This window comes from Calypte anna, chromosome 7 (assembly GCF_003957555.1).
Source record: "Calypte anna isolate BGI_N300 chromosome 7, bCalAnn1_v1.p, whole genome shotgun sequence".
NCBI classification, from domain to species: Eukaryota; Metazoa; Chordata; class Aves; order Apodiformes; family Trochilidae; genus Calypte; species Calypte anna.
In genome coordinates this window covers 24,762,926-24,782,001 of record NC_044253.1, presented here as the reverse complement: position 1 = coordinate 24,782,001, position 19,076 = coordinate 24,762,926, and the positions used below count along the sequence as shown (strand labels likewise).

At 36.7% G+C, this 19,076-nt stretch overlaps 1 protein-coding gene across 1 annotated transcript in view; it reads right to left on the bottom strand.

Moving 5' to 3' along the window:
• The window catches only part of ITGA4 (integrin subunit alpha 4), a 35,064-nt gene that overhangs the window by 10,619 nt on the left and 5,369 nt on the right, over nt 1-19,076 (bottom strand). Inside the window, exons 3-16 of the mRNA XM_030454196.1 lie at nt 18,158-18,264; nt 17,917-18,046; nt 16,376-16,443; nt 15,607-15,736; nt 12,041-12,126; nt 11,633-11,692; nt 11,403-11,540; nt 10,353-10,464; nt 8,011-8,105; nt 7,546-7,636; nt 6,276-6,321; nt 5,762-5,916; nt 3,736-3,890; nt 537-686 (exon numbers count right to left, since the gene is read on the bottom strand). Of these exons, the coding sequence (XP_030310056.1) occupies nt 537-686; nt 3,736-3,890; nt 5,762-5,916; nt 6,276-6,321; nt 7,546-7,636; nt 8,011-8,105; nt 10,353-10,464; nt 11,403-11,540; nt 11,633-11,692; nt 12,041-12,126; nt 15,607-15,736; nt 16,376-16,443; nt 17,917-18,046; nt 18,158-18,264 (1,523 nt within the window). The remainder of the gene's footprint in view (nt 1-536; nt 687-3,735; nt 3,891-5,761; nt 5,917-6,275; nt 6,322-7,545; nt 7,637-8,010; nt 8,106-10,352; nt 10,465-11,402; nt 11,541-11,632; nt 11,693-12,040; nt 12,127-15,606; nt 15,737-16,375; nt 16,444-17,916; nt 18,047-18,157; nt 18,265-19,076) is intronic.

Genomic DNA, 19,076 nt, shown 5'->3' with positions numbered 1-19,076 from the left:
GAGTAAAAGTCTACTAACTTATTTTTGGGGGGGAAAGAAGTTAATTTCATACTCATTTAAAGATACAGAATGCACTAGTTTTACCCCACAGATTTTGTGTTTGAAAACCTGCACTACCCTGACAGAACTAGTATTTCAGGAACATCAGTGAATGACTTCAAGATTAATACCAACATGATATTGTGCATTTAACACAGAATTAATTTAAAGGAACATTTTTATACTGGAAAGTGACTGATCCTGTGTGGTTAAAAGGAATGAATATATAGTATTCTTGCAAGTTCTATGCACATACCTCTTTTTTTTATAAAAAACAAACCCCAAACATAATAAAGTTATATACAAGTTCTGCAAAGACTTTTTCCCTCAGCAACAAAATTAAGCATTTTTTTAGCATGCTGGTTTATTAAGATCAAGGCACTAGGTGCTGATCTGGAAAATGCATTCCTTCACATGCTATGGATGTGTGAAGCTTTTTTTAACTGAAGATTAAAGTGTTATTTAACAGCATTTGAAAAGAGAACTCATTCACTAACCTTGCTTTTTATAATATCTTTTTCTTTCCTCCTTTGAAGAATGGGTTGAAGTGGTGAAAATTCTTGAGAATCCATTTTCCGTAGAGTATGACGCCCCAGATGATAACTTGCTTCAACATGTACAGGAGTCAAGATATCCCTTACATCTTTCTATGAAAATTGGAAACCTAATGAGCTAATCATATAAGACAAGACATGTATGCTTATGTTTTAAAGATAATAAAGTTCCCTAGAACTAAGACAGGAACACATTTTTTTATGTGTAAAATAATTTCATATGCCTATGGCTTATACACGGATTCCTTGTCCCTGAGAGGTAATCAGAGACACAGAAAATCAGAATACCCTCAGACAAAGCTTCAGGCATTTCAGAATGGAAGATGCTTTACTAAAAGAAGTCTGAATAATGAACCTGCTCCTGTCAATAATGCTGCCTTGCAGGCCTGTGAAATGCTGTACTGCCCAAATGGAAAATAGGCTAAAGTTGACTAAAATGGATAAAGTTTTCCACCATGATAATCTCAAACAAAACCTGTGGGTTTTTCTGTATGAAATCAGAAGTTCTTCTACACTACCACTAAATCAGGTCAAGACTACATTTTATTTGTCTGTCTCTTTATTTCCTATTCTGTATTTAAAGGATTAAACTCTTTAATAAATGAGTATTTTGTACATGAAGCCTTGATTGTGTAGGAATGTTGCAGGTCAGAGCCCAAACTACCTACTTGTGAAAACTGAACAGCTTGAAGCACCAAGTTACTAACAATAGCAAAACTGATTAAATTATTCTGTAAGTGTGGAAGATAGAAGCTGATTGTCTGTCCACATGGCCACTACTTTAATTCTTACCTGCAACCTTCCTTTAGCCAAATCACATATTATCAAATTCAGAATAATTTTCTACAAGGTCTTCTCTGCATCTGCTTTATATTACTTCCATTATACTAATTAGCTATTAATTAGTCTTTACTCAAAATACATAAAATGTACATAGTCTCTTTCAAGGTCTGTACTTGACAGATATTCACACTTATATAACTTTAGAAGTTTCATAAAAGTACAGAAACCTCAGTAGGTGGGAGGAGATGCTAAAAAAGGAATTAATTAAGAATTAAGAAGCAAACTGAATTATATGGAGGCAAAAAACCTAATGACAGACTATAGGAAGTGATGAGCCAAGTCATATCTTTCCTCCTACAAAAATACCTGCTGATGCTGGTGCAGCAATCTGTACAGGGTCAGATGTCTCTTAGCTTACAAAACTCTTACAAGTAATTTGCCATTGTTCCTGAAAGGAACATTCACTTAAATACAACTACGAGTTGAGATGCATCTGGGCAATTTTCCAGTAGATAACATAAGCTTTCCTTTGTATCCTGAAGAGTTACCATGAAGAACTGGCTTCTAATGGTGTCATAAAGAAAACGTTAAGTAAAAGGAAGAAGAAAAATACATGGAAGACTTCTTCCCTGCAGGTTTTTATAGCTATAGAAAATTAAAACTGCTTTCCAACCCCTGTACAGGATCTACTGCACCAGTCATGCTAATAGCTGTTTGTTTCAAAAGGTTACTCAATTCCTACTTCAGATTTTAAACAAAAGTCCAGGCAAACTATTCTCTTACTTTGTTACCCTTGTTTCTCCTTACATTTAAATATTCCCAGTTCTTAGTACTTCTTTAAAGAATTCTTTCCTCCTTTAGGTAAAAATCTTACAGGAGATGTCTATTTTTTTCTGAGTTTAATAAAACATGGTTCTTCTGAGTCCACTATTTTTTACTGTTTCCTTGAAGTTTAGGACTTCAAGTCCTTCCCATTCACCAATTTTTTTTCTGGGATCAGCAAGCTTCTAAGATGTTTGAAAGACTGTGTAACTTTGTTCTTTCTGGTCCAGTGAATGGCCTTAAATATTATATCCTTATATAAACACTGCAGTTGTCTTTACTTTTAAGACAGATCCCTTGTATACACCAAGCATGAACAGACACTTCATTTCCTCCAGGGCAGCAGGGAGTGAGAGTGCTATTCCAGTCAGCACTCTACTGACTTGACTCTTAACAACTTACTTAAGTCAATATCACTCTGAATTTAAAAGGATGGTTGCTTTTGAATCAAACTCTACTTCTGGAGAAACCAACATCCTCCTGCTGGCAGCTGGTACCATCTCCCTCCTGCTGAACCCCTGCTTGCCCTGGCAGCACTTCTCTGTAGCTTCTCCTCTGAAGCACTTCTACCAGCAGATTCTTTCTACAGCAAAGCTGTCTCTATGCCTTCACAGAGAACTGTAATCACCTTCACTACTTATCTGGTCCAGGATTCAGGTTGATACATCCAGGGGAAAGACAAATTCATGAAGGCTTCACTTTTGTGAGCAGGGAGATCACTTTGTCAGCACAGTGCATGTTCTTCATGTTGTTCAGCTCTAAATTAATTCACAAATCTTTCAAGTGCTCTTTCTGCCCTGATTCTGCACCTCTTGATTCTAAGTATGTCCTTTGGTGAGTGCTGCAGACCTTGCAGGAAGACAGCAAAAAATTCCAGCTTCCAGTACCCTGCAGGTCTTTGACTTCTTACAACAAATTCACAAAAGGGTCCACACTACAGACTCTTTTCTAGCAATCAACTTAATTTCATTCTCTGTGGATCAGTAATGGGTTCTTTCTTACCAGGGCAGTCATCTGCTCACAGTAAACAGGGGAGCAAGGACATACATGTTCTTTAAATAATTACAAATGAAGAAAACATAATGAAATTTTTCTTTGTGTGCTTACAAGTTTGAAGATTTTACATTAAGGAGTATATAGGAAAATTTTAACAGAAATGTTCTGTAGAAAATATATGTTAGACTTTATCTTCTTGGTTGCTCCAAAATGGCCTCAATCTATAATCTGTTATCCACAAAACAAGATGAAAAAAGGTCAAGAATGCTCACGTCCTACTACATCACTGTGATTGTTATTGTTATGCACTTTCTCACCAACATTAGAGATCACAGGCCCACTGACTTCCCACAGAAAGCTGAGAAAGCATGAGAAATAAAATATATTCACTGTGGAAATTAATGAACACAGATCTTCTACTTCCAAATTTATGCAATGCAATTGGAAACAAAACAGGTTTCTTTGCAGCAGGTGTGCAAAATGATTAAAAAGGGCAATACACTGAATTGAAATAAATTGAATAAATTGAAAATTACATTACCCTCAAGAAGGCTGGATGATCTCTGCAGGCAATATTCTTGTTGTAAACCTTTATATTTCCTGATATTGAATCAGATGTTCCATTGGAGGAGAAATAGAATCTTGCTTGTGTATCCACTTTTCTGTTCACGTCAACACTCAGATTATAAAGCAGTACTGCAAAAAACCCCAGGAAAATGATTTTAAAATATGTTTTAATTTTCATGAATTTATAATTGAAATTACGTCTTGACTCACTCCCTTAACTATGTTTTGCATTTTGAAACGCTCCACTTAATTTCTGATATAAATCCATAGCTAAAAAAAGCCCTCTGAAAATCTATTGCATCATGACCAATCCCTAAAAGATGCTTTTACTCAGGGACAATTTTGCCAATTTTTGTTTATAACTTTCTACCAGAATGTATATAAAGAAAACCAGCTTCAATTACTAAATTAATAAATTAATGCCACATGTTAACTTCACATTTTGCCATGGTAGCAAATTGCAATTAAGTTTCATAGCATTACTGATACTACTTATTAATCACTGCCAAAAGTTGAGTCAGAATATCCAGAATTTCCTCTAGCCTTTATTTTAGTTGAAAAATCTTATGTTCAAATCCAGTTTGAGTAATCCTGTCTGATAGTCTGATTGCTCATCTTTCACAAGAAATACTAATTTCAAAAGATCTGAACTTGAAACTACAGTTCATTGTTATATGTGTTCTCTCTAATATGTTCCTAAAGGGTGTTGAATATTCTAAAACAGAAGGTTTAAGCAATTTAATTTTATATACCATGTATTTGCAGGGTTGTTTGCAGTTTACAAATAGAATGTGACAATTAGGTTAAAAGCACCCAGGCAACAGTCAAATTTAGACAGTAAATTATTTTAAGTAAGTTCACCATGAATATTCCCTCCAATAGACAGTGCTGCAAGCAATACCAGCTTTTGCCAAAAGCATAATATGCATTATATAAAATATAATTCAAAATGTATTTTTTCGGTAATTTTGATGGGATTCCCTTTCTTTCAGATAATGTTCCATGTACAATCAAGTGCTTGAGCTGCTTAATGAAGGGAATGCAGTTTCTCTATTGCATTTTCCATTTCTCTAAGTGGAAGCCTCCATCCTACAGCAGGGCTGCATAGTTTGGTCCATGTGTCAAAGGAATGCTTTCAGAGGACATCTGAATACCATGCTGAATAATCATTTGAATCTACATTAAGAAAAGACATTCACCCACAATTTCTCCCCTACCTAATTGCAAAGCAACAGCCCAAATACTTGTTTGTGGAAAGCTCAGACAAACTTGACAGACACTTTGGTTGGGCTCTGTGCAAAACAGAATCCAGTCCCTGGGGAGCTATGGAAAAGAAAGCATTCACAGTATAAGTGTGCTCTGTTTTTTTGTGATCCCTCATGGCATTCTATCTCATTCAAAATTATGGACCTAGATACTTTAATGATATGAAAGGGACCACCTGAAATGGCATCATTACAATGTAGTTGTAAACTATGACTTTGAATCTAATCACACCACTATTAGGTAAGTTAACTCAGGTACCAGAAACAACCCATGGTGATACTGGTTTAGTACCACTATAAAACCCATGTGAAAATGTTACTAAATGATTGTACACAGCCCCAGCTGATCTCTTTAGCACCAGAGCCCAGCTGCTACCTAAAAATTAATCTTCATTTGTCTAAACCAGCAGCCATCCAGACTTTAGATTACATCATTGATGCAACAGGCAACTTGGAGTTCTACCTTCATCCTCACAATATAGCACCTTTTTCACATCACTGTCTCCTCTAGGCCATGCAACTCAGTAGACTTAGTAGGGATGTGCTGTTATTCTGAACTGAGTAAAAGTGTAATGGTTCAATGTTATAAGGTAATTATGAGTTTAAAAGGGTATCCATGTTTTTAATTTTATACTGAACTTGTATTAATGGCCCACTAAATGCCAATAACATCAGTATGTAAATAAGTACATTGAAAAGGAATACATATACTGGAGTTTTTTCCAAGTAGCTTACCAATTTGGCTCGGTACCTCCCGTCCTGTGTAGGTAAAGCAGATCTTCAGATGTATACAGATGGCAGGAAGGTCATTTTCCAGGCAGTTTAAATTAGTCCGATTTATTGAGTTAGGATGTTTTAAAGAACCTTCAACAATTATCACTGGTCTTGTTCTAAAACCAGAAGAGTTAATCTTTACAAAGCACTTTGGAAATAGCTTATGAAATCTGTGCAGAATCTAGCAATCTGACAGAATCTGGTTTTATATTTTATAATTTTTAAGATATCTGCCTTTTCCAGAAGCCAAATAGTTGTATGCACATTATTTGTTGCATCAAGAAGTTTCAGAATATTTTTTTTGTCTTTCAGTGTGCTTACTTAAATGTTTCAGTTGTAGAGCATTTTGGAGCCAAGTTCAAGACACCAAGAACACCATGAGGTTAAAATATACTACTGAGTTTTATGAAGTTGCATAAAAAGGATACACCTAGATTGCATAGTCTTTAGAAGTACTGAAATCTAGCAGTCTCACCTCAGAACCACAGCAGAATCAGAGAGAAATGCACCAACTGCTACATCTGTAAAAAAGAAACAAAACCAAAAAAACAAAACAAACAAAAAAACCAGCAGTAAGAATAAGTTGGCAATAGGAATTACTTCTCAGGTACAAACATTTTGTAGCATAATCAGCTTCAAATGCTTGTGCACTGTCCATTTATGCTGTATGCTGATTTGCTGCATATGGTGGATACTGGTACTGTGATTTCTAACTTCTATTCCATGTTTAGGTGGCTGACACTGGAGGAGAAGTCAGCCAAGGAGGAACTTGCCTTCTTTTTAAGCCAAATATTCAACATACACACACACATCAGTCGGTTATATATATGTAACTATATATAACTATATATATATGAAAATGTACATAGACATAGAAAAGAATTAACTTGCTCCAAACTATCTGAGAACTCTACACAGCATACATACCTCTCAAAAGAGATAGCAAAAGTGAATTGTCAGATAAGTCTAAATGATAAGGGTCTGAAGATGTGACTCCCAGGTCAGTAAATAACAGATAACCTGACTGTGGGCTACGTGTAGAGTACCTCTCAGCCCAGTCTTACAAATTAACCTGGATAACTTCTCTGTTGACATAGCCAGAGCATACAGCATGCAGGTCAGGATGACTTTCTGCTTTTACATCCACAGGGGAAGAACAGGCAATATCTGACCTGATATAATGCTTAGCTGAATAATGCCAAAATATTTTGGCAATATGCATTAAACATCCAGTATATACTTGGAACCAGCTACGTTTTTTTTATACCAAGTTAGCATTTCTGTGCCATGCCCACAAGAACTCCACAGCTCAGGTTAATGTATTGCTCACTCAGACCAAGAGTCATAGAGCTGAGTGACTCCTGGCAAAATCCAGACTATGAAGACCATTATTAATATTTTTAGGTTAGCACACTAGCCTGGACAACAAATGTGCCTCTGGTACCCACACTAACTCACTGTGCCATTAGCAGACAAGATGGCTGCCATAAAAACAAAAGTGCCTCTTTTCTTCCTCTTGTACACTATGATTTTATTTCTACATCATTCTCACACCTTAAATAATAGATGACTATGAAAACTGTCTGTTTGGCCTCAGCTTTACATATTTTTCTTCTCAAAATGCAAGATGTGACATTTCAATAACATTTTGCTTCTGCTAAAAGTAATTACTAGCATAATAGGGTTGTTCCCTATGAATCTCTACTCTTTTAAAAATGAAAAATAAACAAAGTTGTTTCACTTACCTTGATAACCATTGTTATCTGCATCAATGCCACTTGCTATAGATTGTCCAAACATGCTTAAAGAACTACTGACTTGATGTCCTTGTATTCTCTGAACAGACAGAAACAGAAGAGAAAATGATTTTTGGGGAGCTTATCTTTGAGTTACAACATCCAGAGAAAAATGTTAGAACAACAAACGCTGTTGCTGGAGGTATTTATTACATGCCTACCTGTGAAAGTATACATCCAAAAGTAATATTCCTCAACTACTGCAAATGTCATATCCCAGAAACCCTGCCTGAGATCCCCAAAACAATTTATTTTCTGTTACAGATTATATATTGACTGGAAATTGTATACTACGTAATATAGTTCTGAAGATTTTTACAGTACCCTGGATGGTTTCAGAATAAAATTAAGGGAAACAGTCTTGAATTTAAACTTAAAGGGTTTTTTTGATTATTTTTCATTCAAAAAGCATACCTGTGAAAATGATGGTGTTATTCCATCTTCCCTGCCATTGTATATATAAATAACTCCTTCTAGATTATTTTCTTGGGGAGCCCCAATTGCTACATCTATGAAAAAAAAACCAACAATAATCATTTGAGTAGGAAACATATGCAAGGAAGAGTTAAAGAAATCCAAACCCTACTGGATGAAATGCCAGACCAAATTTATTTGACAGAATTAAAAAGAAGTGCTGAAGATAGAAACAAAGCATATGAAAAAAAATACAGACCAGTTCAGGAATCTGACTCTGCTTTAGGTACAATGTTTCTTAACAAAATACAGTGATTCTACCCAAGACAAAGTCTGTTCCTATCAGTACTGACTAAGATATTCTCGGGTAGAATAGGCAAAATGATCAATGTCTTTATGAAAAAAAAAAAATTAAAAAAAAGCAAAAAACCCCATTGCAATCATTAAATTATGATTTTTCTGTACTCTGCTATTCCCACATGGATTAAATCATTGAAACACAAGTAGTACTCTTATTATGCTGCCTGAAATGAACCATTAATTTTCCTAGGAAATGTCCTTAACAGCTGATAACAGGCTTGAACAGGCATTTAACAAGGAATTTAAGATATCTGGTTTGTACAAAGGGATGTTTTATGCTGGATGATTTAATCCCAGAGGGCTGAGGTGACACAAACAAATCAACCAATTAACCACCCACTCATCCATTCTCAACTGCCAGACTTAAGAAGCCTCATAATTCAAATAGCCAGAGAATGCTAACCAAAAAGTGGAGGGAAATTGATCTCCCACACTTGGGAGACTAATTTCACCTTGATATTCACATAGAAATTAATAACAGTGGACTTTCATTCACAAATAAGCATAACTGTGCAAATGAGAACTACTGTATGCTGCACCAAATCAAAAGCAAAGCAAAGCAAAGCTCTGAAAACTTTGGCTGTAACCAAAAAATTCTCTGACTCTGTAAGGACTAAATTCATACTTTGGTGACTAAAACACAAACTACATTTTGCCTTTCTACTGGTGAGATGAAACTAGGACAAATTGTGCTAATTAAAATTACATGCATGTTTTTGAGGAGATCAGGTTCTACATACACCATTATCTTCACAGGGCTGATCCTGATGGCTTAGATCAGTGAAGAAATTGGCTCTCCTGTGCTGTTTTATTACTCAATACAGACAAGTGCTTTCTAACACCCAATTCCTCTTTAAATTTTTCTTCCAAATTTTTCCTCACAAAATCTCTTTTCCTACTCAATATTACCTCCATTTTTTCCCAACATTATTGTATCCTTTAAAAGCTAATCCACTTGCTTGCTCTGCTGCTCCCTGCAGTTTTAGGATGCCCATTTTACATTATATTCTGTGTCATACCTCTATTTTGCTCGACTCCTAATAATAAAATTCTACTTCTGTTCCCCAGCCCTACATTTGAATCTTTTTATTACTTTTATTATCCCTTAATAGTCAATATTAAAGGATACTTATCAGTATCCCTTTGTAGTTTGAAACATTCTGGGGCAAAACCTGAAAGTTGTGTAAAAAATTGCGAAGGTAATATAAACCAGAAGACATTAAATTGTATGAATTTGAGGAACAGGTGCCAAAGGAGGAACAAAAGACAAAAAACAACCCAAAACCAAATCCACTACTTTAAGGAACAGGAGACCAGATAAGAGAATGACTGTTCCAAGATTTTCAGGCCGTGGAACAGAACCAAGGACACAAGATAAAGGGAAGGCTGAAAGCCCACTGAAAGGCAGCTGCAGGTAATCCAGAAGCATGGAGAAAACCATGGACTAACCACAGATACAGCCCAGAAAAAGCTGACAGTTTTTGCACAAAGGATACTAGTTCCCTGCACATGGTCCAAGTTTTGATGATGGAAAAACTGAAACTATTTGTGAATTTTTGAACAGTAGGAAATGCCTGTTGTGTCTTTGTCCTGTCCCTACACAACTTATTGCACTTCCCCTTCTGCTGGAGGAGGGGAGCACACACCAGTTTTTCAGACAGCAATACTGCCCATTCCCATTTATTTGAAACCATGAATGAAGCCACAGGGACAGGTCTTCAGTCTTGATGGAGGCCTTGTTGGTGGGTGTGCTTTTGGAGGTTACCTAAACAGCAAGTGAATGCTCTTGGAAGGAAAGAGGCTGAGACCTTAATGACAATGAAACAGATATATTTTCAAATTAGTGGCCTAGAAAAGAAAAGTAAAGTCATGAGGTGAAAGTCTTCTGAGATGTCAATAATCCTGTTTAGCGTATAATCCTGATAGCCCACTGCTTAGAAAGAATTAATCCAAGAGTGGTTTTGGTTTTTTAATACACTTACCTTCAAAACCATCATTATCAATGTCCCCTAGATTGGCTATGGACTCTCCAAACCTGGCTGCATATGAATCAGCCCCACTGAGTGCTGTGTCCAGTTCCACCATCTTTGCCTCCTGAGGGAAAACAGAGCCAATGGCACATTAACAAATCATCTTCCAGGTAACCTGGAATATTACTTCAAATGTTAAAACTACCTTGGATGCCAATATATAGTTCTACTGAATACTCTGTGGGGAAGTGAGCATTATCGAAGATATTTAACAGTATTTAGCGTAAGAATAATAAGGAATAAGAAAGTTGCTCTTTAGGAAAGAAAACAGCAAAGTGTTCCCATAGCAAACACCTGTAAGCAGCAATATGCTTGTATCAGAATACAGGTGCTTATTGGTCTGCAAAAACTGTTTGCTAAAAAGACAGTAAATAGTAGCTGCTTGTAGGTATCCTGGAATTACCTAGTCCTTTATGCAGGAGGCATTTTAAGCAAATGTTATATATTTATTCTCTTAAGCTTGCAATTATTAGTGTGGAGAGGAAGGAAATTTACAAAGCCAGACAAATTCAAAAGCACACAAAAATAGTGATGATACTTTTACTTCTGATCCTTAAAAAGAATAAAAGGAAGCTAATTCCAATGTATGATCTATCCAGTTATTTTATTTGCCAGACTATGTCTCTTTCCTGACAGGTACCACTGACTGCACACGAATTCTCCATTCCATGGTTGTTTCTAAAGTGCTAAGTTGCCCTTCCCATGCCAGTTCAGTGGTAAGCATGGTAATGGAGGACAGCTTGTAAAGAGGCTGTAGTGACAGGCTGTCACCACCTGAAGTTACTATGGAACAAAACCAGTCTGTCAGGTCCAACACCACCCTAAGTAACAACACGCTACAGTTTATCCAGCTGCCATTTGCAAGTGTGCTACCCTGGCCTGCTGGGAATGTTACTGCAGTTCTATATTGTTTGCCCTATATCCTGAAATACTGTATGATAAGAGAGAGGAAATCTCTTTGGAATGACTGTGTTTTATATGTTTTTAAGATAAAATACTTACAGAACCTGAATTGATATAGACATAAACTCTTCCTTCTTCTCTGATGGTACTTTGCATTGGAGCACCAACTAGCAAGTCTGAGAGACCATCTGCATTAAGGTCCACAGCACAAACTGCAGCTCCAAAGTAAGAGCCAAGCTGCATGCAAACAAGAAATGACATTATTTTTTATTTTTGATGAAGACAAGCTAGATGTTCTAGTGTGAAGAAAAGTAGCATAAAAAATTTACCTTTTTACCCCTTAGTTCAAATAGAATATTTAGTTGTTTCTCAATGCTAAAAATGTATGCCTAAAATGAAAAGAATATAAAAGTGGAGTTCAGCAAACAGTAACATGAAATACTTTTCTGTGCTTCCTCTATAGCATGTGGTAGACACAATCAGCAAAGCAGAACACAATATCACAATGTACAGCTATTTACCATTTCATGTTTGTACCTTTCTTTAACACCATAGTTGACAGCAACGTTATCTAAACTATCTTAACTCTTTTGAATTTCCTCCCCCATATGAAATCACAAATATATATATGTATATATATATGATACTTCTCTTTAATATTTTAATATAAATTGGAAAATCATGAGTGGGTATGCGGGGTTATATGTTTCAAACCAATAGTATAGACAATCTCTTACTTTACCAATCTGTTCCTGTTGGGGAGCTCCTCCAATTACTTCCATACTGGTCGATGTCAGAAAATGTCCAGCTCCAACAGAATATCCTGTAAATTAGAAATACACTATTCAATACTGGAAATGCTATATAAAGAAAAAAAATGTATGCATGACATATAAAAGTTGTCAACACCACAAATTTCTGTAGGTCTGACATTCAGACCTCAGGCAAGTTAGCAATGAAAACAGAAAATAAAATATTTGGAATATATGCCAAAAGGTCAATATACAAATATATACAAAATATACAATATATACAAAAGGTCAATACAAGCAGTAAGTTCCAGCAAGCAGAAATAAGTGTCAGAACACTCATTTCTTCCCAGGATGTCAATTATGTGCCATACTTTAAAAGCCAAAAAAACCAAATTGCAAACACCTTCCATTACTAAGTATTCCACAACTTTTTAGTGAGTCCATACTGTAATACAATATAAATGAAAACAATAAGATGTCTTTACACTGCAATGTGGAAAGATTTGATTCAACTGTTACTCTCTGGCTATTGCTGTAACCAGACTGCAAAAAATGTAGTGCTGCTGACATGCCTGTCCAGATACACACATACTGTGGAGATGGAGGTACAAAAATAGCAAGGACAAACTGGAGCAAAAGCTTGATTATATAATAAGATCAGCTTTTGTAAATGAAACCATGTAACAAAGTATTTCTGTATGTGAAGGAAGCTCTTACCAAACACCAAGGGATTCTGCTGCGGGTGTCCAGCCACCCAGTTGCAAACTGAGGGCTCAAGCCTTTATCTGTAGCTACCCCTGTCATCCCGACTGTTTTTTAAAATACATTATTGCTAAGATGGAACAGGAGCAACATTTAACATACTCTGCTACTCCTGCATTTACTGCATGATCTTCACAGCATATAGAGAAAATGGAAAAATCATCTTGGATCAGATGAGAATGAGCCTTAAATCTTTCATCTGTGAAAAAAACTGTCTAGAATTCAAGTTCTCATTAAGCCAGCGTTTTCTTTTCATATTTTAAGCTAAAGAAGTGTACAAGGCAACTTAGCATTTTAAGGTCAAAATCTATTTTTTACTTCTCAATGAAAAATTAAGCTTAAGTGGATTAACCTTAATTTGCCTCCTCTTAATTGACCTTAGTTGTGTAGTTATTTCAGCTGTGCTGAAGTGTAAACATTATTAATTCTAATCAACATTTTTTCTTTAAAAAACAAAACCAAAACCAACAAAAGACCCTCCCCCCAAAAAAACCCCACAAGCCAAACACGCTTAGAGAAAGGATAGTAACTAGACAATCCTCATTTTTACTGCTATTAAAATTCTTGGGGTAGGGAATCACATAACTGACCCTTTTAAATGCTAAAGGCACAGTTCAATGAAAATTTATTTCTAACCCCAAAATTCTCTTCTTTACCATTACTATGGTTTTCCAGATTTCTGAAATGTCTTTTACCATTCTCAGACACATAAATGAAACAATTTCTTTGTGATTTCTTTAAGGCTTGTTAACTGACTAAGGTTCCTCTTTCATCAGGCCCAGCTGATTTGAAAGACTGATTTACCTATCTTGTTCCTTTAAAAGAAGGCAGTTATTAATCTCCAAGATACTCTGAAGTAGTCAAGGGAACACTACCAAATGTCACCTGTTATCAGCTTCTCTAACTTCAGACTTTCTCCTTTGTTGGTACTTAAGCAGTTTTGTGTCTTCCAACTTACAGAAAATGTTATGATACTTTTGCACACTCCTGTTCATTATTATGTTTTGACATTTTAATAAAAAAATGTAAATAAAGAAGCCACATTTTCCATCCCTGACAGAAGAATTGTTGTGTAAGGGGATAATTATGTCTAGTCACATGCTTGAATTACACTCTAGTCACAATACACTTCCACCACTTGGTAAGGATATGATTGTTCATTATTTGAGAGGCAAACTCAGTCTTAAAAAAATAAAACTTTGATAACAGATTTTGGCCTTAAGCAATGAATGACAAAGAGGGGACAGAACAGAAGCTGAGGAAGGGGAAGGAATGGACCTTTGCATCCATTCAATCACAGTATGTATTCTTATAAGAGAAAAAAGTAGGGGTTTAAGTAGCATGGAACAATGTAAAAGATAAGGTTTGTCACAGCTGCTACTGTATAGACACTCTGATGATGATCTTAGTGGTCTTTGACAACCAAATGTTTTTATTATTTACTTTCCTGTAGAAAGGGCAAGTTCAGAGCAGACATGGCTCTGCCAAGCTAGTGAGCCAGCTGTTGGATAGGGTCACTGGAGAAGTGTTTGTAAAGGAAACTTCAGTTGAGCTCAGATTCTGGCTGACTGGCCAGATGAACGAGCAGAGACCACACACATGCAGGAAGGCTTTCCCTGTACCCTCCCCAGCACAGTCCCTGTGCAAGCTTTTACCCATGGGCCTCTATCTGGCTTTTGGCTATCAAGCTTTTTTTGCCAGGTATGTTATTTTTAGTGCTGTTACTGGAAAGCTGGAACAAGCATTTTCTGAAGTTTTTTATTTCTCCTATGGTTTGAAGGTTTCAAACTTCACTGCTGAACCATAGTTATCTGGGTGTCTGATCACCTTTTACCATCCAGTATCTCTTTTGCTTGCCTTTGCTGCAGAGCCCAGCTGCAGCCTTTGCCAGGGCCAGTACTGAATTCTGAAGTTACCCACTTGTCTTTCCTAACACTCATTTCATAAGGTATGCCTGCTTCCCATTGCCAAAAGGAATCAAGCAGGAAATGTTTATCCATGTGAACCAGAGTTATGAATGAGGAAACGCAAAAACCAATGGTCACTGGCAAGATTATTCTTACTCAGGGGTTCACAAAGGACAGGTGAGCTTTTCTTAGCATGTAGCAAGAAAACTGAAGCTGCTGAAGGCTTTAGAATAATCTCCCACAAAATCTAGCACTAAATCCAGGTAATTTCTTGCATATGGGTACATCTAGTAGGAGAAGGAGCTTTATGGCTTTCTTTGCAGACATTCATAGTTAAGGTTTGCTTTCCCATGTACCTAGACCAAGATATGGTCAGAATAAAAAAAATTTTAAAATTTTTTTAAATGACCACTGGAAGCAAGTCTGTGTCTTAAGATGATAGCACACTTCCCTTTATTCACAATGCAATTAAGACTTGTTTCTGTGCAGCTTTCACTGTAACCAGTTTTGCATATTGAAATCATTACGTCCTTTGCAATGAAGGCCCTTGGCAGCAATTCAAACTTTACAGTGAAGTGCAAACCATTACTAACCAGAAGTATCTCTACCTTCTAAGTCAATAAATCATAGAAACTCAGTGGAGAGATGATAAAAACAGAAACAAAATCTTCAGGAAGCTTTGATATTAAAAAAACAAAAAAATAAAAAACAGACAGAAAGACTTTTAATTAAATATTTAACAAAATCAGAACCCATCTTGAGAAATGTTGCTTCTGGCATTAAAGAAAGCACTTGTAACACTGTGCACTCCAAGATCATCTTTTTAGATAGCTTTTAAGCTTTGACTTATATTTTTGTAAAGTATTAAAAATGTGTAAGTACCTAGGTAGCTGCCAAATTTCACTTGGTTATTTGAATCTGTATAAGCATGGATTGTATTTGCAGTTGTGTTGTATACAAAAATAGAACCAGTCCAATAAAATGATCCAGGGGCTCCCATTATAATTAAGTCCTAAAAGACAAACAAAACAGAGTCATGTTACTCATATTTAAATATTCATGAAAATAAGCACAATAAGTCAAATGCTTCTCCTCAGATCTCCTGTGGACTCAATTAAATGGTACTGGAGATGCATCTGGTACAGTGGTGGGAGACTACCACTAGATCATAATATTTTTTAGACTTTATGAAAATATTGTTGTTAAAACCTTTGAGCTGTGAACCACTTAGAAGACAGTAACAAACAGGATATTCACTTTGCAAAAACATTTTTTAGAAATCAATCTTTGGGTGAAATGGGAATTAAATAATACAGATTTTTACACTGTAAAGCAAGAAGGTAAGCATTATTACTGTTAAATCAGGTTACTCTAAAAAGAAGAATAAAACCTCATTCTCTGTTATATTCATGCTATATTCCTAGATGAGAAATAATTTTGGATTTAGCACAGTTTAAAAATATCCTTGGGAATAAAGTGAAAGTATTAGTTGGGAATTATAATGCAAAACTTCAACATTCAATTCAAAAATTGGGAAAAGTGTTTTTCCAGCCCACAAAAAGTGTTGATGTTTGCATTTACATATACACTTTTATGTATATAGACATACGTATTTGTATATAGATAGAAGTTTACTATCTTTAATACACACCTCAAGGTAAAAACTAGACATTCCGGCCTGACATGACCCATGGTCTTCTCCAAACTTCCGTACATGATCTGGGAATTTGAAAGGATGAGAAACAAATTGTATTAAGAATTTCTTGCCAGGTCTTCAACAGAAGTTATGACAATTTAAAAAACCAAAAGATTGTTTTTCAATTCTGCAATAAAGCTAAAACCACCAAGTTACTGTGAGTGTGAAGGTTGGTTCCTGTTTACTTGTTGTTCAAGGATGATCTGTTCCATCAGCTTTCCTGGGACTGAGGTCAAACTGACAGTCCTGTAATTTCTCAGATCACCCTTCTGACCCTTCATACATACAAGGATTACAACAGCAGTTTTCCAGTCTTCTGGTATCTCTCCAGTCAGCCAGGGCTGCTGATAAATGATGGAAAGTGGTTTGGTGAACACCACTTCCAGCTCTTTCAGCACTTTTGGGTGCATCCCATCCGGTCCCATGGATCTGTGCACATCCACATGGTGCAGCAGGTCACTGACCATCACCTTCTGGATTATGGATCTCTGCTCCTGGCCCCTGTCCCCTAGCTTAGGGAGTTGAATTCCCTGAATATAACTGGTCCTGCTACTAAAGACTGAGGTGAAGAAGTTATTAAGCACTTCTGCTTTTTCCTCATCTTTTGTTACCATGTTCCCTCTTGCATCTATCAGGTGATGGGGGTCACCTGGTCTTTCTTTTATTGTTAATATATTTATAAAAGTGTTTCTTGTTATCCTTAACCATGTAGGCTTCTAGCAGGGGTTTGGACTTCCTAATTCCCTCCCTGCATAGCCTCACAGCATTTCTGTAGTTTTCATGAGTGTCCTGCCCCTTCCTCCAGCAATCATAAACTCTCTTTTTCCTTGAGAGACAAAGTTCCTTGTTCAGCCAGGCTGATCTTCTGCATTGGTGACTTGCCATACAGCTCTTGGGGACAGCCTGTTCCTGCACCTTCAAGACTTCCTCCTTAAAGAGCATCCATCCATCCTTCCTGGACTCTTTTCTTCTTCAGAACAGATTCCCAGAGTCCTCTGAGGAAGGACCACTGAAGGTCTCACACAAAAGCAAGATTTGGCAGGAGGCAAGTAAGAAACACACAGTGTCCAGGAACCACTGCAGCTTTGTATCAAAGGCTAAGGAGCAGACAGCAATGATGACTTGCAGGTATTACTGCTGCTCTGCTGTGAGGCAGTCTCCTGAGCAGAGAAAACAAATGGCAAGAGTAATGGAAGGAAGGACATCCTCTACTGGCCTATTTTTGAGAAGCAAAATCTCCAGTCATCCAGTCTAAGGATCAAGTATTCCAATGGCCCATTTTAAAATAATTTTTTGTCTATTGAAAGCAGCTTCAAAGCAATAAGTACCTTGCTAACAAATTTACATCAGAAGTTGGGCTTGTATAATCAGCACTCCATCTTCAAATCTTGGTCTGCAGAAAGCCTGCCCAGAGTAATGCAGGTGCTTCACAAACTTCACACCATGCAATTCTGTATCTTACCCTTCCCTACAAAGGACCCAGGCTCTCCACTTACCTATATAGCACGGGCATATTCTTCTGCTGAGTTCAGTTCGAAAATCAGAAGAGACAGCAAAACAAATGCCATATGGGAGTTTGTGCTCATATTTTACATAAAAGATATTCTTCCATCTATGCCCACAAGCCTATGGATAAAAAAAAAACAAAAAAACAAACAAAAAACATGACATTTGACACAGAAGCACAAGGTGAAGGCTGTCACAAACAGACGTGCAGCTCCAGTGGTTATTACATACAACAATAGATCCATTTTCTTTTGGCTGCCTTGATAAGCTGACCCCCAGCCACTGATTGTCACGCTCTTCCAAACAAGTCTTGCCACAGCGCTCTCCACTGGGGTTACCTAGAAGACAAAGATTAATTCTCTGAACAGGGGAACAAAAACTGGTCACATCAGGGCTGAAACTTATCACTGTCCAATGCATTGAGGGTTCAAATAAATACACTCCTAATTTAGTGGACTTGCTGAATTCTTTTTGTACAAGATACAATTGCAAAATGTTGATTAAGTATAGATACAGAATAAAGGGATCCACCTTCTCTATTTAGTAGCCAGGAGAACGATGAATGACTGTGAACTTTGAGACATACATTCTCACAACCAACACTGACTAAAATTATTTTGTACCTAGAATGTCATGGACTTTGTAGGAGTAAATACCAGATTAATGGAATCAAGATAATTACTTATCACACAGTAACAAAATGTCAGGACATGCATTTGTAGTAATAAAACCCAACAACCCTCCTGTTTCAGAGCTTGTTATCAGATGTTCTGCAACAGGCCTAGCAGTTGACATTTGTCCAAAGAATCTGCCAGAGCCTTTAATTCTTCTGCTTCCATACCATTTTTCCCAAACTTCGTATTTTCTCCCTGCTCCACCAGGAAGACCAGAGTAGTGCTGTCAGGAATTCCTCACCATACTGCAGAGAAGACTGCACTCTGCATACTGCAACTGTGTTCTACCTTGTTCCTAAAACAATACCCTTCACAGGATCGAGAAACATCTGACCCTCTTTCATCTTTTCCTCACCACTTCCTCTCCCATGTCTCTTTCCCTAAGACATCAAGGAAATAGTAAACAAAATCCAAGTTGAAAGGAACCAACAACTTTTGCCCTCACAATAACATCACATTCAATTGCCTTTAGGCCA